Source organism: Dunckerocampus dactyliophorus, chromosome 13 (assembly GCF_027744805.1).
Source record: "Dunckerocampus dactyliophorus isolate RoL2022-P2 chromosome 13, RoL_Ddac_1.1, whole genome shotgun sequence".
Classification (NCBI taxonomy): domain Eukaryota; kingdom Metazoa; phylum Chordata; class Actinopteri; order Syngnathiformes; family Syngnathidae; genus Dunckerocampus; species Dunckerocampus dactyliophorus.
This window is the reverse complement of record NC_072831.1, coordinates 15,240,145-15,263,876: the sequence shown is the minus strand read 5'-3', so window position 1 is coordinate 15,263,876 and position 23,732 is coordinate 15,240,145. Positions and strand designations below refer to the sequence as shown.

The following is a 23,732-nucleotide window of genomic DNA, read 5'->3' as shown; positions in this document are numbered from 1 at the left end:
ATCTGTAATGATCCACAATTAAAATAAACATGGTATATATTAATTTACTTCCATTATCTTTTAATAATTACATATCATATAATATAAATAACATATTTCCCATTGCACAGAACCAACAGGAAAAATAAAGTGCACCAGTAGCAGCATGTATAAAATTAACAAACTTAACAAACAGCTTTCATACAAATTATAGATTTCTGTACCAGCGGCTCTCATGCAAGAATAATGCTTGCAGATGTCAGTATATTATGAAAAACTATGTTCCCATTATTCACAATTGCTGTGTCAGTGAAATAACATTGCGATGGGACGTTGTATCTGGGTTCCAAAGTGCAAAACAATGCACGAAAGCCCTGCTTCTCAACAATCGAATACGGTCACAAATCCTTCGCAATAAAAGTGTTTCAAGCAGAAACACTTTTCAGAGTAGGGTGGAAAATTAGTTATCACCTGCTCCATGGTTCTCTGGTTGGCAGCAACTTCAGCTGGCTCTTTTTCCTCCTGTGGTTTAGGTTGAAACGTGCTATGTGGTTTCTCATGTTTGTCGTGCTCCCAAAATATTTTAAGGAATGAATGAGAATGAACGAATAAATTAATATGAATGAATGAGAATATTCACAACTCTGATACATAAAAGCACGGCCACCATAGTTTGTTATCTTCTCTACTGGCTATGTTGCTGTTAATGGCAAAATGGGTTATCTAATATTTGCACCAGAGAAGAGCATTCTGTCAGAAAAACACAATTATCTGCTTGTCATGTAGCAAATAGGCCACTATGCAAACCGCTGTGATGACATCATTGCAGTGGAAATTGCCATCAGGACGTTACTATCAAGTCATGCTATAGCGCTATTAGTCCACTAGGGTGCAATGTTGTCCTCCAAATCTCCCATTTCTTGCTTGGCAGTTTATGGTACCAATGATGTGACTCTATTGAACTATCTTCATGTCGCTGTTAGTTACCAAGTTGAGAATCACTTTTATTTTTGTTAGAATCACCCTCCTTCAGTCTCTCTTGCAGGGTGATTTTAGGCAGGAGCAGAAACACACTGAGGAGCAAACTGGAGGTCAACCAGTGCAAGTGGAAATCATAAAAAGTGTTTGGGTAGTATGAGAGCAAAAACATTCACTGCCTTTATTTGTAATAGTCGACACGTTGCCATGCACAGCCCCTTTTCTAGTGCGCGTCTGCGTCGTGCATGGCTGGCGTGTCAAACGTCGCTGGACTAGCTCAGAGCTGTCTCACCGATTAGGTGTGCAATAAACAGGCTGGCTGGAAGGAAGGGAGGACAGGCTTCAAAGGGGCACTGAACACTGCCTCGCTACAGATTGTCTGCTAGTCTGTAGTCAGGCCAAGAGAATATTTGAAGATGCAGGCGGTGCACTTGCAAAGGCTGCATAACAGGTTAAAGGTCAGACAACGCTTGACAGTAGCTGTAAAGGCCTAAGCCAGTGATCGCAATGCCATTCATGTTTGGGTCATTCTCCTGAAAAGGGAACCAAAAGCGTGACAAAGCAAGAAAAAAATTGAAGTTGTTATTTTTTAACCAATTTGCATATTAAAATTAAAACTTGTTTTGTTTCAGTTTATGAAGAAAACCCGCAATAAAATATCACATTTTGGCATATTTCATGGCAGCAGGGCACTGTTTACTGAAATCTCAATTGTAACATTAACATAAAAAATGCTCTAATTCATATACTTATTTTTTTTTTTTATAAATGTTTGATTTGCACTTTGTATGAATAATTAAATGAGTTTTATTTCAAAGGTTTTGAAATTTTTTTAAATATGCTTCAGTGTGACTAACAAGTGCCTCACTGTTTCTTTTGTCTTTTGTGTGCATACACATAAACATGAATTACTAACATTAATTCTTTAATAACATAAATTTTGCCTTATTGTGTAATCTATTTATTATAATTTAATAGTGAGCCTTTTTCTGTGAAGTTTTTTTTCACAGCTTGCCATTTTCGGTGTTATTGGGCCGACCAGGGCGTGACGTAATGGTGACGCTTTTTCACGTAACACAGAGCTAGTGGATGGACCCTGTTTCAAACTTTTATTCACTAACCCATGCAGCACGCACACTATGCTGGTAAAAAGAAGTTTAAATTGTCAAAAACGAAATTCTAAAATTAAATTTGGAGAAAAAAAAGAAAACGGAATTTGGGAAAAAATAAAACAGATTTCATAGGGCCCTAAGCATGGTCCAGCGGTGGCGGAGAAAGGCAGAGCAGAGACAACAAAAGAGAGAAAATGGGCATGGCTGAAAGCGGAGGAGAAGCGGAGACTATAGACGAAATTGTTGCTAAACGGGGAGGTACTTCTGTAATATGGAAGTGGTTTGGTTTCAATCGAGCAGATATGGAGCAAGAGACCATAATATGTAAATTTTGCAAAGCAACGGTGACGGCAAAAGGTGGGAACACGACAAATTTGTTCTACCATCTCAAGCGCAAACACAGAGTTGAGTACAAAGAGTGTGTCATGAAGCGTGAGACAGCACGTCTACACTTACCCAGACAAAAATACAAAACGCTTACTTTGGTAGACACAAAATGCACTTGCTATATTGCACAGTCTATTACCGTCAATCAATAAATGTCCTTTACAATTTGAGACAAATATATTTAAATTATATGGGTTAAGGTTTGTAGCTTTATATACAAGACTCTGCTGAATTTAATTATATCGTCATATCGTGATACATCCCAGAAATATCGTGGTATATGCTAAGGTCCATATCGCCCAACCCTATAATGTACATAAGGAGCATTAGACAGTGGAAAAAAACACTACATATAATAATATATAATCAGTTAATTTGATGACTAAAATAAAGTTGTGATTTTGAGAGAAATGTTTAAATATTATGGAGATAAAATCCTAATTCTGTGATAGTCCTAATTTTGGGGAATATAGTCATAAGATTATGGGAAAACATTCCAACGTTATTGCATTGTTAACACATGTATCATATTCACTTTCGTGATAGTCCACGTTTTCTCTAATAGACATCACTTTCTTCTCATAATATTCAAACTTTGTTTCTCATATTACCACTTTATTCTCGCACATTTATACTATTTTTGTTGTTTTTTCTTTTCAGTGTGACCCTAATCTGCCTTCATAGTTCTACTTCATTGCAAACTAAAACCACACCCACGTTTATATTGTTTTAACAATTTCTTTCTGACTCTATGAATCAAAGTGAAGTGCTTTCATCTTTGTAATGAACCATTTTTGACAGCACTGAAGTGTGAGTTTGATGACCTCCACTCGGAGCATGAGACAGACCTCTCATTGTCTGGTTTGCCTGTTAGGCTTGATGAAGGCAGGACATTGAAAAGTAATATTTAGCAGGGAGGCTCAGGCGAGTGTCAGCAGACCTGTTGGAACATGTGAGAAGCACCTTCCCTTGTGATGCCCACTGTCCTTTGGGGGCCTGAAGAGAAGGTGGAGGTGAGATGGAAAACAGCGGGATGATCACAGATGCCGTGTTCCTGTGCCAGGAAGCCAACATGTTTACTTGGCTGTGATTGGTACACACCTGAGGGGGAAAACATGAGTCTTTATAGTCCTGTCTCTGTTTCTCCATTCTCACATTGTTTTTAATAGTAGTCAGAAATAATCTGCTGAGGCACATTGATTTCTCCCTCTTTGCCAGAATCATTCTAAAGTTGTCCAAGCAGCAGCAATAGTCTCTTCTGACTATTTTCTTTGAAAAAACGACTTTTCTCTTAGATATGGCTTTTTACAGAACACTTCCTCCATAGACTTGCTTCACTACAGGGTTTTTAAAACAAGAGTGCAGAGCCTCTGTCCTCTTTGATGTGTTAAAAAGCCTACATCACATCCCTCTTTAGTATCACACACAATCCTTTCTGTTGCCCTCAGTAATCAATAAACAGGTTCAGATGGGAATGGGGGGAGGGGATATAATTGCATTTACTGTACACTGTGCTTTTCCTGCTCTATTACCTCAGTCCAGTGCATTGTGTGGCTTTACGGTAATGATGGCAGACACACACAAAGCGTTTCTGTAATCAGTGAAATCCCAATGGGAATAAACTGGCTTCCATGGACGCGTGCACCAACGATGACAGCTGTCAAATGAGCAAAATAGCGCTGGCAATCCATTTTGCATGTTTGCCTTTATGAATATGCAGAATACAGGACTAATTTTTTTACTAGGAGCACTGTGGCCCCTAACTTAGTTTTATGAGCGCAAGCAGGACATTTCGGGGCACACACCAAAATCAAATGGAAAAGTAAATATTTATATTTCTTCTTACAGTATTTTCACTGTATTACTGATAAATACTATTAATACCAATACCTCCCTCTTTTCGCATACATCGGCCTGCCTTCTTCTTCTTTGGTGTTCGTCTCCTTTCCTCTTCTTTGCGAGTTACTACTGGGTTGAAGTGTGGAGCAGAAGTTTGTCAGCAACAAAAAATATTCAATAATATTCATTCATTTGATGCCTGTTTTACAGTAATACCAATACATGGGAAATTAATTGTTTAATAATATATTTTTAGTTAAAAAGAATGTCATTGTTTATACATATTTTAGTATATTTACACGACATGTTGCAGTGTAAAACGTGTCTAAAAGGACAAAATACACTCATGTAGCCTTATTATGATGATGTGACATCTCTGCTTGAGTTCAACCAATGTGTTTTTTTGCATCCTACACCAAGACATCCAACTCTATGGCTTCAAACCTCCTTTCTTTTTTTACGGCCACTCTGCTCTCCCAAACGCTCCATGGTAACAGCCGGTAACAGACGCTAAAGCCTTATTTCAATAGGACGCCCCGTACCACTTTCAAACTTGTTAAAAATTCAGCAAGCAGTCTTAGTTGATCACTCGCAACGCTAATAATATGTGCAAATTTTAGTTTGCTCACGCAATTTATCACTCGATATTTGGGCCTGTAGTGTGGTGTTGCTGTTTAACGATTACCTTACAGACGAGATGTTGTTTCTCTTTATGGCCGCCCATGTTTATTGAGAGATTTTTTTCAGCTCGACTGCTCTGATTATTCTCAAATTATTATTATTATTATATAGCAGGCTCATTCAAAATTTCCACGGGAATTGTAGATATTGAAATCAAACTAAGTGGTACAGGTGTTAATTAGTAGTCAGTGTGCTGTCCTCACAACACTTGACTGTATGCTGCTAGGCATTCAGCTAACCAATAAAGAAAACTACATACAGAAGCCTTGCTTTTCTTCATTTCAACATACATTGAAGTACAGTGGAGCCGCCTAATGGTCAACCTCCCATTTGAAATGTATTTTCCCCAAGGAAATAATAAAAATAAAAGAAATAATATCCTTATTGTACTGCCAATTTATTTGAAGTAGCATTCTTAATTGTTATGCCTACTTACCAACTTTGATGTGTGTTTGGGAGGTGGGTATCTTCACACGGAGATTAAATGAAGTGTCCATTCTTCAGTTCTATGGTTATCATCTCATTTGTTCTCTTTACCATCACTGGTACCATTCTGAAAAAACAAAAAGATGCCCACTGAGATGAAGTCCAGCGAGATATGCTAAAGTCTTACGAAATATGTTTTTGATTTTAGTGTGATTTTTTTTTCAGAAAACATTGGTCAGACTTCGAACTATACATCTACCGGGAGAGTTGACTTTTTTTTTGTCTGTTACAAGGAGCTGGAAAGCCATGAGGCCATCACAGACCTTAACATTCCCACATCACAAGAGGAGCAGGAGGAGTACTTGCGATGGAAGAAGGAGCGTGAGCAGATCGACAAGGAGAGAGTGGCACGTCACAAGAACGCTAAAGGCCAGTGGAGGCGGGCATGGGACATGGACAAAACAGATAACATGTAAGATGCCTTACCTCTAGTGGAAGCTGTTGTCAGAATGTTTCCACTTTTTTGTTAATCACAGTAGTTGGTGGACCTGACAAGTTCTTCATTGTCTTTCCAACCAATGATGCCTTGCCAGGTCATGACTGAATTATCCGTGTTTCCTCTTCTTAATCCCCCAAAATAATCTGTCACAATATAATCATGTGACATTGTCACTTTTTGCTGGGTGCAGTGGTTTGGAATGTTACCTGTTGTCTTGCTGTAACAGGTCCAAATGACACTACTACTTGTCATATTGGACAAGTAAAATAGTACTAGTGCTTCAAAACTGCTGGATGCTGACCACTCCTGATACTTCAACTGCTGTTACTGTCACCTTGAGGAGTTAACTACATCACTACAGATGTTAGCTACATCAGAAAGTTGGCATCTGTTGATGCCATTGTCTTTTGACCATGCGGTAGTTAGAGACCCCAGCAGCTTTTGTAAATAAAGGAGGCTCGGCGGTTAGGGAATTGGAACATTATTTAAAAGACTACATTGCTTAAAAGATGATAATAGTAGGAGAACAAAAAGAGCAGCCACGTGGCGGCGCCGGTTAAAAAAAAAGTGTTTATCTATGTCACACATCGGTAACAGTTGATATCGGATTCGGAAATTGGGAGTTGGACAATATGGGCATATTGGATATCGGCAAAAAAGCCAATATCTGACATCCCTAGTATATTGCTTCCTTGTGATTGACTGGCAGTCTGTCCTGGGTGTCAATCCTCCCAATTCATCTGGAATGGGCTCCAGCTGCACCCTGAATAGGATAAGAGATACAAAATGGATGGATTGGTGTAGAACGTACCTTGAGGAACAGAAATTAACTCCTACTGTATCCCTTGTTATGACAATAACATTAACTGCAAACAGTAACCAAAATGAATTCAAATTTATGAAATAATTAAGGCAGTTTTCGGATGCCTATTACCATACAGAAGTTAGTAGCCACTGCTAAACTTGGACCTGTTTCTCCCCAATTTTGTTTTATATCTGTGAGCCAATGGGCAGCAAGTGGAAGTCCAGGTGGTGTGACTCTATGTTGTGTAATTAGTAGTACAAAGAGTGCAGACGACTGTGTAGACACTTACTCCTAGCAGGGTAAATTAATGTGCTGTTTAAGGAAGCATCAAAATGTAAAGAGACAAGGGAGGAGTGGCTATTTTAAGCCAGGGATGAGGGATGGAATACCTTGCCTTATTTGGTGAGGCTTATCCAAGGACCACCAAGAAGAACTTAGGGTGTTTGTTTCGGATTCGATAGTTGAGGCGTTTTTAGTGAGTGAATCGCAAAGCATCAGTACTATATTGTCATTTTTCACATTTTGCTATATGATAACACTGTCGTGAATGGCGATAGATAATTTGTCTCCACTGCCAAAAAAATGTTATAATTGTAGAAGACACCCCTTGTGTTGGTTACGTAACGTAAATTAACTTAAATTCTTCTTGTAGGTTTTCAGACAAATCCCTCCCAGGCAGAGATTGGGGTCCTCCAAGCAGAGGTGAGAATGTTGCAACCAAATGAGGTCTGAATATTTTGTTGTTTGAATAGTTTTATTTTCATACTTGTTCAATGCTTCCAGGAGGACGGAATGCCAGAAGAGGACAGCACAGATCTGGTGCAGACACAAGAGGTGATTGTGAAAGATAATGAAGATTTGAAAAACAATTCGTTTTTTAGCTATCAACATACTACATATAAAGACAATTTACAGACTATTTTGTTTGATTTAGCTGTTTTTATTTGTCTGATGTACCATAATAATTGTACACGTTTATACTGTAGTTAATCAAACCGGCTAAACTGTAGGGATATCCTCTTAAAAGAAAAAAGACGCACTGGGGGAAAATGATGGTGCCAAGTTAAAGCTGTTCATTGATGTGAGCTCCATAAAATATTGGACATACTGAATAGTGAATCAGGCTCAGGAGGTTTCTAGAGTTTTTAATAGACGGTCCCAGTATTAAATAAATACTCAGTTTGGTCTAAGGAAGTAGGAGCAATACAGTTCTACAACAATTGTTACTGCTCTTTTTAGTCTTTTAGTCTTACAAATAAGAATGTAAATTGTAAAACTTGTGACTTACACTTCCATGTGTAAACTCCAACCCTTCCATCCACTTTCTATGCCACATATCCTAATTAGGGTCGCAGGGGTATGCTGGAGCCTATCCGGGGTACACCCTGGACTGGTCGCCAGCCAATCGCAGGGCACATATAGACAAACAACCATTCACGCTCACATTCATACCTATGGATAATTTAGAGTCACAAATTAACCTGGAATGTGGGAGGAAACTGGAGCACCCGGAGAAAACCGACACACGGTCGAGAACATGCAAACTCCACACAGAGATGCCCAACGGAGATTCGAACCCAGGTCTTCCTGATCTCCTGATTGTGTGGCCAACATGCTAACCAGACTAACCATAAATCCCATTGAGGTCAGGATCTCATTTACAAGGGCGACCTGGCCAAGATGTCAGCACCACACATAATAAATAATAAATACAAAAATTCAAGATTCAAGAAAGTTTAATACAATAAATTACAACCAGTAAATAATTGAAAACAAACTGACACCAGTTCTCTTAAGGCTTTTTTGTTGTTAAATGGTGTCTTATTGTGACCTCCAAAAAAGTGCATCATTTTCCAGTGGAACCTCTAAGAGGGGTGTTCAAAGTGTGGCTCGGGGCCATGTTCAGGTCGTTTTTTTATTGGCCGTCGGTATATTCTAAAAGTACAATTAATTCATAATTAATGAGCTTCATTATTATATTTTACACTAGCTTCCTTTGTGACGTATAACACAAAGCTAATATGTTGGTGTTTTCTTCAGATAGCTTAGCATATATACGGTGGAACCTTGGTTAGCATCATTAATGTGTTTCAGAAGGTCCGACTATAACTGAAACATACTCTAACCGAGTTGTAGGAGCCATTTATGCTGCTTTTTTTACCACTCACACGCACACTCATGCACACCTTTGCACCACTTTTACACCCTCCATTTATTCAACCGGCCATCTGCCATCTTGGACATAGAATTCATTTGTGTCATTTGTATACAATAAACACAATATTCATTCCAACGTGATCATATGTCTGGACTTTGTATTATTGCAGCGCGTTATTACCTGGATTCCCCACACTCAGAAGGAACTAGAACGAGACGTAACTGTCACTGCCCGGTACCGGGCCGCGGCCCGGGGGTTGGGGACCACTTCTTTGAGGGATGGTAATCAATTCCTGCTGTACAACTTTTCTGACAGTCCGTGTCTTTTTGTCCTAGGTCACGAGAAGCGAGGCAAAGACAAGGCGACTAAAAATGTACAAGTGATGAGCAGTAACGCAAAAGGCAAAGATCGTCTGACTGGGAGGGCCAGAAGGTCAGTAAAACATGTTGTTTTGTATCGTGCAAGCAAGCAAGTTGATTCAACCATTGGGATATGCAGTGTCTCCCACCACATGGGAGGACTTGTTGTTTTTCCGCCTTGTGTGCTAAAACACAAATTCCCATGGATGTCATGTTACTCGAATTAGAAGTTTTTGGCAGCTGACTAAATAACCCAGAAGGTTTCATTCATATCTTGCTACATCCTTTTTTTCCCTGTAGCTCTGTGGTAAAACATTCTTGTGTGCTGGTTGGCGTGAAGGCGATCAGGTCATGTTGTTACACAAGCATCCCTCACATAATCTTGAAAAACCTGAAGTGCATTAGACTTTTCATAATATTCTTTAGTGTTACTTAAGACATTACATTACTCAGGTGAGTCTTTTAGGGCTCTTGTTGTCAGGCTGGACTGGAACTACAATAGAACCTCAATAGAACCCACAGGCCTCCAAGACAACATCAGCTAAGAAACAACACTGTGCCGTTTGCCATTTGTGCGTTCCCTGTCAACACTTCTGGCCAAATGGTTAAATTGCCAGTTTAATTTTGTCCAAATAAAACTAAATAAATAAATAATATTTTAAAACTACAAAAAATGAACTCTTTAAAAAGTAATTAATATAAGTAATAATAAAAGTAATTAATATAATTTTTTTAATATAATAAAAAATATATATACATGCATAAATAAACTATTAATATAAAACTATTACAAAATTCACATATTGGCCCAAATATAAGACAACCCTGAAAATACGATGACATCTGTTTTCCATGGCCCATTGAAAAAAAAAAATCGTATCGTCTATATTAGTCAAATAAAAATTGGTCCATAAAAGATTCAATTTTTTGGACAGTTTAACTTGAAACTTCTCCTCTGTTGTTTGCTAACGGAGCCAACCTTTAAGGCTCCGTTCACACTTGTGGTTTGCTATTGTGGTTCGCACCAAAAGTAATAAATAAATAAAAAGATTAGCTGAGCATTCACACTGGTATTGTTGTCATCAGTCCAAAGGCAATGCAGTAAAACGTATGGCTGGGTGGAATATGTTACATATTAGTGGTGTAAATCTGTTTGTGATAGACAAGTCGATAAACATCTAGATACACGGGTTGTACAGCAAATATTCAGTCTTGCTGATGATTTACAAATGTCTCATTCCCAGGTGGCAAGATAACGAAGAAGGAGATCATCTGCAGGTGAGGGGACAAGCATTCTTTCATTAATATGAACTGAAGTACAAAGTGCTAATAAATTTGACTGTTGGTCCCATCCTGTAGACTTCGGACATACAACTGGAGGAATTCCTGGAGGAATTAGATGCCCTCACAGATGCGGAGGCAGAAGAGCAGAAGGACCAGCATTCACAGGGATCCACAGGTTCTTCGGCTACCTTGAGAGCAGACACCCCATTTCAGGAAAAAGCAGAAGCCTCATCCCCTCTGGCTTCAGAAAAGAAAGTCCGCTTCTCTGAGGAGCTCATCCAGGGGGCTCACACAAAGCAAATCACAGGCTCTCAGAATTCCGCCAACTCCCAATCAAGTCCAAGCTCCTTAAAAGCTTCCTGGCAGAAAAAAATCAAACGTGAAGTGCCCCGGCAGCGTCTCGAATGTGCCAAAGAGGATGAAGGTAGTCATGGCCAGCAGCAGGTTTCTGAAAGTGAATGTACTAAAAAAGACATCAATAACCCCGCGGCTCCCTGCTGCCCCCCTGCCAACAAGCCCTGTGCTGCTCTACTGGAGACTTCTGTCCAGCCTGCGGAGCTCGCCAAGTGCAACACAAACACAGGTACTAGACACAGCATTAGGTACGCCTGCACAATCTAATGACAATCATCTTCTGATATCTAAATTATAATACATATACTGTAGATATATTTGTTTACATTTATATTAGCAATAATACCCTTCTGATCTACCTGGTGAACTAGTGGCTAGTATTCGGCACTCTCACTGCTGTGTGATGGGTTCGATTCCCGGTCAGTGAATCCTTTCTAGGGTTAAGCGGCATAGAAAATGAATGAATGAATACGCTTCTGGCAACCAGTCCTACCTCTCACCCAAAGACATCTGGGATAGGCTCCAGCATACCCACGACCCTAGTGAGGACAAGCGGAACAGAAAATGGATGGGTTTAATTATACCCAATCTTGTGGATTGACTTTGACTAGACCAGGAGTCAGCAACTTTTAGCAATAAAAAGAGCCATTTTGCCTCCTCTTCCAGTAAAGAAAAATGGTCTGGAGCCGCAGAACATGACACAGCTGATAAACATTGAATCTTTTTCAAATTTTACCTCTTACAACAACAGAATTCGTGCAGAGTGCATGTGTAGGCCTACTCTGAACTATGCAGGCTTTTTGAGTCGTTCCCGTGTTTGTGTAAAATTGAGTGGAAACTTAGCCAACTTTAGCATAAAAAAGCCTATCAGAGTTCACATATCTGCATATCATTGTGTCCGCTCAATATCGTTTACATCACTTGACTCAACACAGGCAATGCAATATGCTTGCACTGAATGAATGTCGGCAATTTGCCTACTGGTGGTGTTTGTTGCCGTTCTATTGGTCCTGTTCTTGGCTGTCTTTGCAGGGAGGAACATTTCTTTGTTTATCCCTCATCAGAATAATAAGGATGAAAGTTGCATCCCCGTGTGTAGCTTTAAACGCCGCGGGGAAGCAAGAGTGAGTCAGGACGGGAGCTGAATGTCAGCTGACTGATGTCATATGACATCTACAAAGTGACGTTTACACAATCGACCCAAACTACCTTGGTGATCTACCGGTAGCTCGCATTGGGTACTCTTCAGAAAATGCGGGGTGCTTGTTTTGAAAATATGTTTCAGTGTTACATTTTCTGTTGTTTGCGAATTTCTTGCCATATATCAAGCACACGGGTGGGTAAGCCAGCGTCATTGGCAGTGAAGGCAAAGGAATATATCCATTCGGAATTAAACTCTCTATTTTCTTCCGATATATGTCTTTTTAGGGACGTATTTGTGGTTACGGACAGCATACCGTGGGGGTAGCTCAAGACGTCTTTTTCGTGTCTCACTGACTGAACAAACTGACCCCTTGCCCCTTCCCATGCTCATCCAATCAGGAGTCAGAACGCAGCGTAGATGCATTCACGGACTACCGGATATTTCAAACTCTTTTCGAAAACGCACATTTCCTTTGTTTTTTTGTTGTTTTTTTTTAACTCAGAGCTTGGCGTGTAAGCCGCATGCGGCTCCAGAGCCGCGGGTTGCCGACCACTGGATTAGACACTTCACTAGGTACACTCGGACAATATAATGAGACCCAATAAGAGTTGTAAGAAAATGTCTGCCTTAACACAGATAATAATGCTCACTTTTGATTGGCTCTGACAGAGAGGTATTCAATTAACACAATTTGATACTTGTGGTGTAGAAATGCATTGCACCAGATCGAGATGTGTGTTTCTTGACTTATTTTGCTACACAAAGTTTGAAAAACCCTTAGTGTGATGAAACTCAATCAAAACTGAACATGCTTATCTTTTGAAAGGCAGATTTTGGATTATGGATCCCATTAGATTGTGGATTTTCAATTGGTTTTAACTTGGAACCCAATTTTTCCCAAGGTCAATAAATAGTGACTTTCTTTTACCCAAGCAGTTTTTAAAATAGCCTACTTTATGTTTGTGCAAAGTGCAGTGTTTGTAACAGGACTGCAATCTATTTTGTGGTGCTGTCGTCGAATTTGCAAAATTGGCCACAAATTGACGCGCATCCATTCCTGGCAGCTCAAATTTATCAGTGGCGGGCCGCCACAAATAAGTGAATGTATGGGGAAACACTAAAGTGTATTTCAGAGTACTTTATTAAAGAAATGAGGAGAAACATTGCATGCATGAAATAAATAAAATAAGTACCTGTACCAAACAGGAAGATGCCTAAAGTATTTTTATTTTTTCTGTATAGTATATTAAATATTTTTTGGATCCCGACCCACCACTTAATAATCATTGCATTGTCTGCATTGTACCTAATGAAGTGTCCATTCAAACGAATTACGTTTGACTTAAAAATTATATAAATATAAAAATTATATTCTTATGAAAAAAATGACAGATTACATTTACACTGATACCCCATTAAATAGTCACAGTAAGAGACAGTAGAAAACCAAATGTATGTTTTTTTTTTTGATAATGTGATGTTGTGATGTTGAACCCACACTAACGTTTTCCTTTGACAGAGGAACTTATCGACTCGCATGTGTGTGTCTTGAGCCTGGAATCGGGAGAAGCACACCCGGCACACTCGAGCAGCAGCGACAAGGTCAGTGTGAGGGAGAAGCAGAGCGCCAGGAGGAATCGATAGATGTGTAAATGGACTGATGGAAAGTGCAAATGGATGATGATGTTAAATAGATGAAGAAGAGAGAGACGTGAATGGTGTGTGTGTGTGTGTGTGTATGAACGGCAGCTGTGTGATATCCAATTTCACTTTAAGTGTATTCACCACCCTCGGGGGCCTATTGGAGTGAAGCAGAAATAGTCTCATGAGAAAGACCCTTCATCTCATCCACCACTGGAATAGACTACTTCAAATGTGCACATGGCAAAGTGACCTGTATAGATCACCTACAGCAGTGGTTCCAAAACTTATCACAGTCACGTACCGCTGTACCCCCTACACCTGCACACTTAAAAAAACAATAACAATACAATTTGACGTATTTGATATGTGATTAAATATATTATATATTTTATATTCTGGGGCGCACGGTGGTCTAGTGGTTAGCATGTTAGCCACACTGTCACAGGAGATCAGGTTGACCTGGGTTCGAATCTCCGTTGGACACTTCTGTGTGGAGTTTGCATGTTCTCCCCGTGTGTGCGTGGGTTTTCGGGTACTCCGGTTTCCTCCCACATTCCAAAAACATGCATGTTAGGTTAATTGGTGACTCTAAATTGTCCATAGGTATGAATGTGAGTGTGAATGGTTGTTGGTCTATATGTGCCATGCGATTGGCTGGCGACCAGTCAAGGGTGTACCCCGCCTGTCGCCCGAAGTCAGCTGGGATATTATATTAGAATATTACGTGTCTTATTTTTCAACGGCACACATAGGCTACTAATTTAATACAGAGAGGGTTTTAGAGGTGTAACATATCTCCTGGCATGTTTGTCTTCTGTTTGATGGATTTATTTATGACAATCTGTGGTACGGTGTGGTGAACTGATGTTTATGCTCTTTTACTGGTCTTTGGTTTGCAGCAACATGGAAATAATCAGTACAATGCAACTAATGTTACACGTAAACGTAATAATTCTAAATAATTCTGCAAACAAAGGCACATAACGTACAGAAATCAATAAGGAAATTAATTCAACATGAGGCTTATTACTGAGCCAAATGGACATATGAGCACATATACTGTACTGTAGCGTCAGATTATGCACCAAGCTAAAATGCACAGGGCCCCAGAGCTAACATTATTAAAGCTCACCTTTGTGCATTTACGCACAGCATTAACATTTGTGAACAAGGACGATACGAAAGGAAGAATAGAAAATATACGTCTGTCATACACATAAGTCTCAATCTGCATCACACACGGCGTGGTCAAGGTGGCCGCAATGCCCAATATTCATGAAAGCATCAATATACTTATATGTTCAAAATTGGGGGCTTTCGAACATTGTCAGTGCATCCAGTCAACAAACAAATAACAGGCTCATCTAGCTCAGAAAACACACTAATTAGTCACATGACCACTTAAGAAGACCAGCTCTCATTTAGTACACCATATAAATGATCTTCAAGATGAAACACTTTTAATGCACAAGGTCATCATCAAACGTACATAGTTGTTTATCCAACGCACACACAACAATGAACACCTTCATGCTGTCACCTTTCTTCTGCACTGTACTACTGGCTGTGGCTGTTTACATGAGGCGTTCGAGCGCATTAAGGTAAATGTCAGTGTTCGGCACTAATGTAGTCAAGCTGTTTTTAATTTTTATTCACGTACCCCCTGTGGCAATCTATATACCCCTAATGGTACGCGTACCCCACTTTGGAAACCTAGGACCTACAGCATGTAATGAATAGGAGAGTCATCATTTTTTCATTTTTTTGCAGGCAAGAGAGAACGGGAAGATTGTTTGATGGTCAGGAAGCAAACACTGAAACAAAGACGCCAAACCTTGCAGAGTGTCATGCTTGTTTCATCCAACATTTGACGTAAGGATGGTGTTTCTGAGCATTGCTCCATCCGAGCACTTTATGAGTATCAAAGCATGTGTGCTGACACATCATTTTTTGTGTGTTAGTGTGCATCATGTGTGCAATATCACTGAATGTTTACATGTGTGGTGTGAAGGCTGGTAGTGTAACATACTGTAGCTGGGCCTTCAAATGAAACCTCTGACACGGTCTATTTGTTTAGTGCCTGATTCTGCCTTGGAGGTGTTTTCAATAATGGCAAAAAACACAGTTTTGGTGAATGAAAAAAATAGAAAACTACAGTAGAGTCTGCAGTTTTGCACTCTAACGGTGTAGGAAGCTATTAGCAGCTGCTTGCAGCATCAGTCAATTGCCTTACGTAACTCATACATGTATATACACATTCATCATTAATGGCATATTTAGTAGTTTTGTAACAATGCGCTCAAATGTTAAACTAAAATACTGACATACATAAGTAAGCTTTTGATTTTGGCACGTCATTTGATGCACGTCACATTGCTCGTATACATTTGCACATGCTGCAGGGCATACTCAAGACATTAATGTGGAGTTGACATAAAAATGTAAGGTTGATTGTCAGCCCATGACATTGAAATGTTCCTATGTTTCAAAAGGAAACAGTTATAGGGTCACTTTTTCCGGCCACTTGCGCTATTTGGCATTCTGATGCACTTAAGGAATAGAACTTTGCACATTTGTACGTCAGACAGCAGGAGAAGAAAGATTTGAACCATGCCTTCAAAACAAAAATGTTAGCACTCATGGTTTGTTTCCATGGCATTTAAGTGGTTAGGACAGTTGTCCACTTGATTTCTCCACTGACGCGTTGAGACACCTCTGGGAGAGACTCCCTCGAGATGTTGCAAATAAATCAGCCATGTCCGTGAGGGTTTGTTAGTAGTTAAAACACAGCCTTTCGGTTGCAGCTGTCCTTTCACGCTGTTTTTGTATGTTAATGGGAAAAAAAAAGAAATATTTCAAAAGCATCCTCCTTGAGAATGTGGTGCCTTGTATTTTGGCTTTGTCAAATAAACATAAAACATTAGGAAATGTGTGTCTGTTAGATTATTTCTCTGATGTAACAGTGCTTCTTGACAGTACATTTTACACACTTATGTAAGAAACACATTTGATGGATGAGCAGCACCAGTGAGCATGCGCATTGCGCCTTATATGTAAAATGTGCCCAAATAGCCACTACCTATCAGAGGTGTGTGAGGCATGAACAAGTTGTTCAAACGTCACAATTTTTTTACTGAGTCGGGACTCATGGGTACTCATCTCCATGAACTCGTTCACTTACTCACCTGTGCTACTGCTAGCTAAATTAAAAAAGGAAATGAGGTAACATGTTGTTAACTGTGCAACTCAAAAATGTGTACAAAAGTATTAGCCCCATGGAATAAAGCAGATCTGGTCCTTCCCTCAGTTCTACTCTCCCCTTCCTACCCAAGCTGCATCACGGGAGCTCGATGAAGGCTTTGATGAGCTAATGAAAACGCAACTGGGTGCATTGAACACACAGGTAACAATAGGAAACAAAGGCAACAAAATAAAAGCATGTAACTGGAAATACCGGAAAAATGGGAATAAAGTAAGCAAAAGGCATATCCTGTCATGCGGAACATGACCGTTTTAAATGATTTTCTACGGCCTGACAAAAACCCCACTTGTCTCAAGTAGGATTTTGGATGAATGCTGTAATACAGCAAAGAGTTATGTAACCACAAGTAATACATTGACATGCCGTCTTCTTGCAGCTTCAACTATCATGGTTACATTAAAAAATCATCGTGTTTCTGCGGAAGAACACATTTGAGGCCTGCAAAGCCACGAAGGAAAAAAGCTTAGGTCGAGTTTCATAGAATAAGACCAAGTGTTGTTCTCATACCGTTTTTATTGCCTTTGGGATGTTAGCTGTTTACAATATTTAGTTTTAGAAGCGCGTCATACGCCATTTTCTATTAGAAAAGAAATAATCTGAACATTTCCAATTACGCATTAAAGAGACGGTTGTCCTTCTCCACCTGAGGTCTTCATGTGTGCTCTTGTAATTCAACTATGTGCGTCATTTTGGATGAAGAAATTCTAGTAAAACATCAGTAATTCCTACACAGCACCCTTTTGTTGTAACAGGTGAGTAGTCAATAGAGCACAGATCTTCACCAAGGCTCAACAATCCTTAACATGACTTGCTTGGTTGAAAAATGCAAGACTATACTGTTCTACTGCAGCTCCATCTGGTGGGTCACTCACTGCACCACCTGGACCCAATGCAAGTGGACTAGAACAGCAAAAAGGATCCTCAATGACGCCCATCCGCAAAGTGCTATGGAAAATGGTTCCGTTTTTGTGTGCAACAGAAACACAACCTCTCGCGTGATGAATGTGACAAAGACAAAAATGCAGACGCAGGTGTAGCATAAATGCGGAGCACATTGCAGCACGGTCGCTTTGCGCCTTTCCACCTCGGCCCGCTGAGTCCACTTTTCATGTTGGGTTTGATTAATTTCGCATGAGCTCTCTGCAGAGCTGCTGAATTGGAAAGTGCTCCCGCTTAGTCCTCCATGTGGGACCGCCCATAGGTGCTACTATTTTAATTATCTCCTCTCCAGGCGGTCACCATAGCAGCCTTCTGTCTCTGGGGACACTACATTTTGGCCTGTCACTTGCTTCAAAGCATGCAGACGTTTTCTCCACTTTGTTTCAAGATGAACTGTTCTCTTAAAACACACATTTGCATTGCACGCTACTCCGGGTGCACTTTGGTGCAAAGGTAGCCAAGCGCTTCCAGGGTATGACGCAATTCACTGCAGTGGGGGTGTTAATATAATGGAAATAAGTCCTGTAGGCTGTTTGAGGACTGAAGTGCAGTGTAGGATTATGTTATTTGCACTCAGCACACAGCACAGAGAAACCTGCTGAGGCAAATAGTTAACACACAGCCACTGAATAAGTGTGTATGCTAAAAAAAAAAAAAATCACATACCTAAAACTGTTTTGATTTAAAGCTCCACTGTCACATGATGCCACAAATCCCAAAGCTGCGTTTTACACACAGCGAGGTAAAAGCTGGAGGCTCTTGATGTGTTTGATTACAGGAGATGGATGTCACTTAAGTGGATCCAAGTTCTGTGCTCACCCCAACACAACCTCACACAGGCACACTGGCGGTCCTCACGGAGCGTGTGCGTCAGGGGTTTGCCAGGAATCCTGGGCCCCATGGCAGCTGTTGTCACCACATCTCTAGAACCTCAACTGACCCAACAAGAGTTTTACATAACTTCAACTCTGAAAGGTTTGCAAATGTCTTGCTTCTTATTGTTGTATATACTACAGTATACTAGCAGTGTAATATTTACTGGCAGTGAGTTGCAACAGTCGGCATATGCTGTAGTATGCAATTCACTATTTGATGCAAGAGAACATAATAAGTGTGCTTTTCATTGTAAAATTCCAAAATGTTTTTAACATTTATGAAAGACTTAAAAAAAAATTTACCACACTTTCTCTCCCGTCCTATCACTGCCCCGCTTTCGCCTGTCCATTGTTGTGTATGTGTTCCACAGTATTTACATCCACGATCTTTATCCGCTGTGGAACATATAGGATTCAATATTATGTGCAGGATTCAGTATTAAAAAATTGATTATTTTCGTAGTTAGAGCATAGAAAACCTGTTTAGGAATTTCTAAGTAATATTATTAGAGCCCTGTACAAATAAAATAACACGCCTTTCGTCGCCTTTTATTCTTTGTGTACACCACACTGCAGGGACATAGGAGACAGCCACCGCTAGCATAGCAAGCTACCGAGCTGGCTAGTTAGCCTCTCCAACGTACTTATTCTAAACAGAGTGGGGAAGAAGGACAAAGTAAGAAGCCAAAACGTACCACTTCCACACAAAATGGGAGGAAAACTCTTTTTTACTCTACAGTATCATGCAGGACATGCCATGGCTGACTGCATGTAGTGTGAAGGTAAAGTAATCTATGAGTCTCTCTCTCGTAAATCTTGTATGGCTCATCAATGTAACATTACTGATGCCTAGTGACCAGAATACTACATACAACTTGTCTTTCAACATGTTTTCACTAATAATAGGCCACAGTCAGCCACAAAAGAGCAATCACTTATTAATTAACACATTTTTTCAAAACCGCAACAGAGTGAGGGAGAGACGATATCAAAGCGATGTGGCGAGGGATGACGGCGCTGTCATTTGATACCCACTTTGGCAAGTGGCCTTGTGTTATATTATAGGTAAAAACAAGAATTGGGAGTAGATTGCTGCAAAAGTCTTCATCTCCTACATTATAATTTGTTGCCAAATTCTTTGACAGGAAAGGGTTTCATTTGTCAGAAAATATCTCTTTGTTGTACCATTTAAGCTTTGACTTAATTCAGCTTTTTATACCCAACTACTTCGCCTCATTATTATTTCTGAAAAGCCTTTCTGCTCATCCATTTCTTCTCAGAATCTGTGTTACAAATTTTAGATACCACAACTGCATTACAACCCTCTAGAACTTGCTTTGCCAGCCCCGTTTCTGCCAAACAATTCAGTTCAATATGTTGTCCACCACCACAATGGCTCTGAAATACCACAATCCATTGTGTTCCTGGCTGCGGTTGCTCAAAGTCTGCATATAAATGACATTTTCATTGTTTTACTTCAAATCTGTAGTGACAGTGTATAAACGCCAAATCTTTATCATTGTCTACGTACTTGTGGACCTAAATACAATATACAGAATCTGTCATTTTCTTCACGTTGTTTTGTTTTTAAGCTACAGCACAGTCAACATTGCTGTGCTCTACTTTTATTTTTGAAATGACTCTAAGGTTTAAATTGAATTGCATTTTTCGCACTCTCCTGTTGCTGTTGCTAGATATAGAGTTGACACCGAATTATCACTTCCGTGCCACAATGGGAACAATACAAACGCACCGTTTGTCAAAGAAAGCTTCTTGTGATAGAAGGCCACATGCCAAGAAGAAAGAACGCCAAATCCTGGATGTCCTCCATTGGTGTCCTTGGTTTACTGCATTGTTTTCTTTGTTCATTGGCAAGTTCCACTGATACCATGTCACACAGTGCTACAACTGTTGCCATCACTATACACTCAAGTAAAATCGGACTAGACCCTTCTAAACAGTAGTGTAATGAGTCATTTTACGACTGTACATCAGCACATATGAAGCAGAAGCAGTTCAGCTCACTAATTTTGAAATGTTTTTCATATCCTGAACCCTAATGTAATGGACTCTTCGATCAATAGGTCAGCCATTCTCTCATGTATGACACAAAGCTGTGAGTGCACATCTATCTGTCTGGGGTGCATGTTAATACAGGCCTGTCATCGTGGAGGGCGCACGCAGTGATGCATTTTTCCCTGTTGTGTTGAATGAACTTCCTGTTTGGCACAGCAAACACATACCTCGGCTTCAACGACACAGTGTAACACCGAGGCGCCGGCTACTCTGTGGAATTGAAGGTGATATTTTTAGCTTGATAGTGCCTATGATGCCTGTCCGCACCGGCGCGGAAAGCAAATGTCTCATTTTAATGGTTCTTTTCAGTGAGATCAAAAATAGCACCAAGTGCACATTGTGTAATGCGTTCCTCTCTGCTTTGTACAGCGAGCGCTCAGATCGATACACCTCCCTCACATGCTACTGACAAATAGCACGGGGTGGCTGCTCTTATTTCCACTTCATAGTTGGACACATGCGACTGTGTGAAGTGGTTCCAGGGAGAGATGCAGCAACACATCTTTTAAAGAGCGAGAAGCCTTTGACAGTTGATTCTCATGAGAATCCTCTTACAATCCATTGGATTTGAACCCCTCTCTATCTTAAACACACAATGCACCTTTACATTTGTTGTTTTAGCAATGCTGTAATCAGCAAATATAACTACACTCTCACTCAGATCTCCCAAAATGCAACTTCCTGCTTTTTCTACTGCACCGAATCTACTTGGCTTGCCATAGTTTTACTCAACATTTACGCTTTTCCCTCTGCAAAAACAAGAAATACGAGAGTAGGTTCTACGAGGCACTAATTAGAACCTGGCCAGCTGGTATTCCAAGCATGCCGAGTTGATACCAAATGGGTGACGTTTGTCGCTCGTTGGTTGTTGCGTCATTGTGAATTTTAAACGTCAAAAATGACCACTGAATGAATGTGCTTAAGCTGCTGCTGTATTACATTCCACAGTCTCCACTTTGCTGCAGCGGCCCATGTTCAGTTTCCTCTCAAATAAAATGTGACTTCTCATTGAAAGAAGTAAACACAGGAGAATGATGTTATCTTTTTTTTGTTAGCTCGCGTCAACTGATGCATTCAATGTAGCTTGGTTTTCTCAGTTTCCTGAGAGCCAAATGTCCCCAAAAGGAGGTACCGGACGCCAGCCAGCGTGGCTGTGCCAGTGTACGTTATAAAACCTCACTCCTTGAACCTTAAAAGATGCATTGGGCGGCGAGTTGTTAGCACCCTCAGCTTTCATTCTGAAAAACGTTGGCACGAGGCCACGGCGGTACGCAAGGTTGGCTGAACGAGGTGGCTCTATTGGTTCCATGGTCAGTCAAATGGTGCAAATGGATGTTACCGCCACCAGATCTTAAACAAAATGTAAAGACAATCTGTATCTGACCAACTACTTCCTATTTTATGTCAAAATTAGGCATGCTCCCATCAGGGTTTCATGCCACTGATTCCGATCATCCAGGACTGAAATCGTCCGACACCGATCACATGGATTAATTGTACATTTTTAAATTCATTTATGATGAGCACTATTGGCCAGGGGTGCTGTACCAAGGGGAAAATCTGAACAATTCCAAGGTCCCTTGACTGTCAAGGGGCCCAACAAATAGGTAATTACTAATAAAATTAGGAATTAATTATTGGGGGAGGGGCAACATGATATTGTTTCATGGGGCCCAGAATTCCTGGCTGCACCCATGCTACTGGCTATATGATATGAAAAAAGGAACCATAAAATCACCTTAAAAACATATTTTACTTACTTTTCCAAGAGAACAAATATCACTCGTGAAACCTACAGAGGATGAGAGGCCTTCTTTAAGGAGACTTTAGATGTGAGAGTACATTGGTGGAGCTCTGGGAGGACTTCCAGGTAAGTGAAAGAGCATTTGGCGGAACCGGTGTCTTCCACCGCTGAGAAAGGCTGGTCATCTCGTCCGATGAAATCAATTATTTTTCGGGTTATTTGCTTAGCCTTCTGACCGTCAGGGCGAGTGTTGCCCACATGGCGGCGTTAGCTGCCATTTGACTGATGATCACACCGTGAGCCTCGAAAACGCACACGAGTTTGTTCTTCAAATGGCGTATAAAATAAAATGTTATCAATTTTATACATTTTTATCGTGCTACCCCCGCAAGATGGTTTTCGTGGCATGTGTTGACAGTTAAGAGCCACACGGCAGACATGTTTTTGTTTTGGCACGCCTGCGCACTGTAAAGGAAAGTGGGAGGAGGATGCTGGCCAAGATGTTAGTTAGGGCAAGACTCTACATCAGGGGTCACCAATGTGGTAGCCCCCCACGACCGCATGAGGTGCCCGCAAGCCTGCTTTTCATTCAGGTCTTCAGTTAATAATGAAAGAACAGTAGAAAGAAATGCATTCTGAAATACAAAATGTGAGTTGTGGACACCAGCATTTTGTTAATGTTCTGGTAAAACAAGCATATTCGCTTTGTTTGGGTTTAAAATAAGCTCTGAAAGTAAATGCGACAAATATGAGTAGCTCTTGGCCATTTTCATTTTGTAAAAGTAGCTCTCACAAGGAAAAACGTTGGTGACCCCTGCTCTACATGCACACAGGGATCGCTGCGGACTGCAGTAGGAATAGCCACAGGTCATCTTTAGTGATCGGCACTGAAAGGCATTAATCGGCCCGTACTAATCGGAGCTTACTGAGTCAAAATGCATCTATTTGAACTTAGTGTCCTATCTTTTTCAATAAATGAAATTATTACTATCAAACCATAGAATGTAATCATTTTTGGTTGTTTATTTGTGTATTTGGGATATAGTTATACCAGTTATACATAAGGTATCATTAATAAAAATCCTCTAATTACACTTTAAGTTCATCACGGCCAAAAAAGATGTATGCCCGCTTCTACATTATGTACACAACCAGTAGCACAATACTTTTACATAGTTATATGCACA

At 40.2% G+C, this 23,732-nt stretch overlaps 2 protein-coding genes across 8 annotated transcripts in view; one reads left to right on the top strand and one right to left on the bottom strand.

Annotated features, from left to right (window-relative positions):
* LOC129192442 (coiled-coil domain-containing protein 9B) overlaps positions 1 to 16,634 on the top strand; it is a 31,822-nt gene extending 15,188 nt beyond the window's left edge. For 2 of the 4 annotated variants that reach the window (XM_054796488.1, XM_054796487.1), the window contains 8 exons: positions 5,696 to 5,874; positions 7,359 to 7,408; positions 7,490 to 7,540; positions 9,200 to 9,296; positions 10,468 to 10,501; positions 10,583 to 11,090; positions 13,525 to 13,607; positions 15,420 to 16,634. In XM_054796488.1, the coding sequence (XP_054652463.1) occupies positions 5,696 to 5,874; positions 7,359 to 7,408; positions 7,490 to 7,540; positions 9,200 to 9,296; positions 10,468 to 10,501; positions 10,583 to 11,090; positions 13,525 to 13,607; positions 15,420 to 15,446 (1,029 nt within the window). In that variant the 3' untranslated portion in view covers positions 15,447 to 16,634. The remainder of the gene's footprint in view (positions 1 to 5,695; positions 5,875 to 7,358; positions 7,409 to 7,489; positions 7,541 to 9,199; positions 9,297 to 10,467; positions 10,502 to 10,582; positions 11,091 to 13,524; positions 13,608 to 15,419) is intronic. The other 2 variants (XM_054796484.1, XM_054796485.1) reach the window with 1 other exon arrangement.
* The window catches only part of cln8 (CLN8 transmembrane ER and ERGIC protein), a 44,276-nt gene that overhangs the window by 20,408 nt on the left and 136 nt on the right, over positions 1 to 23,732 (bottom strand). The window contains exons 1-4 of one of the 4 annotated variants that reach the window (XM_054796490.1): positions 5,889 to 6,130; positions 5,413 to 5,529; positions 4,347 to 4,424; positions 3,397 to 3,557 (exon numbers count right to left, since the gene is read on the bottom strand). In XM_054796490.1, the coding sequence (XP_054652465.1) occupies positions 3,397 to 3,557; positions 4,347 to 4,424; positions 5,413 to 5,473 (300 nt within the window). In that variant the 5' untranslated portion in view covers positions 5,474 to 5,529; positions 5,889 to 6,130. Of the gene's footprint in view, positions 1 to 3,396; positions 3,558 to 4,346; positions 4,425 to 5,412; positions 5,530 to 5,888; positions 6,131 to 23,732 lie in introns of those variants that run through there. The other 3 variants (XM_054796489.1, XM_054796491.1, XM_054796492.1) reach the window with 3 other exon arrangements.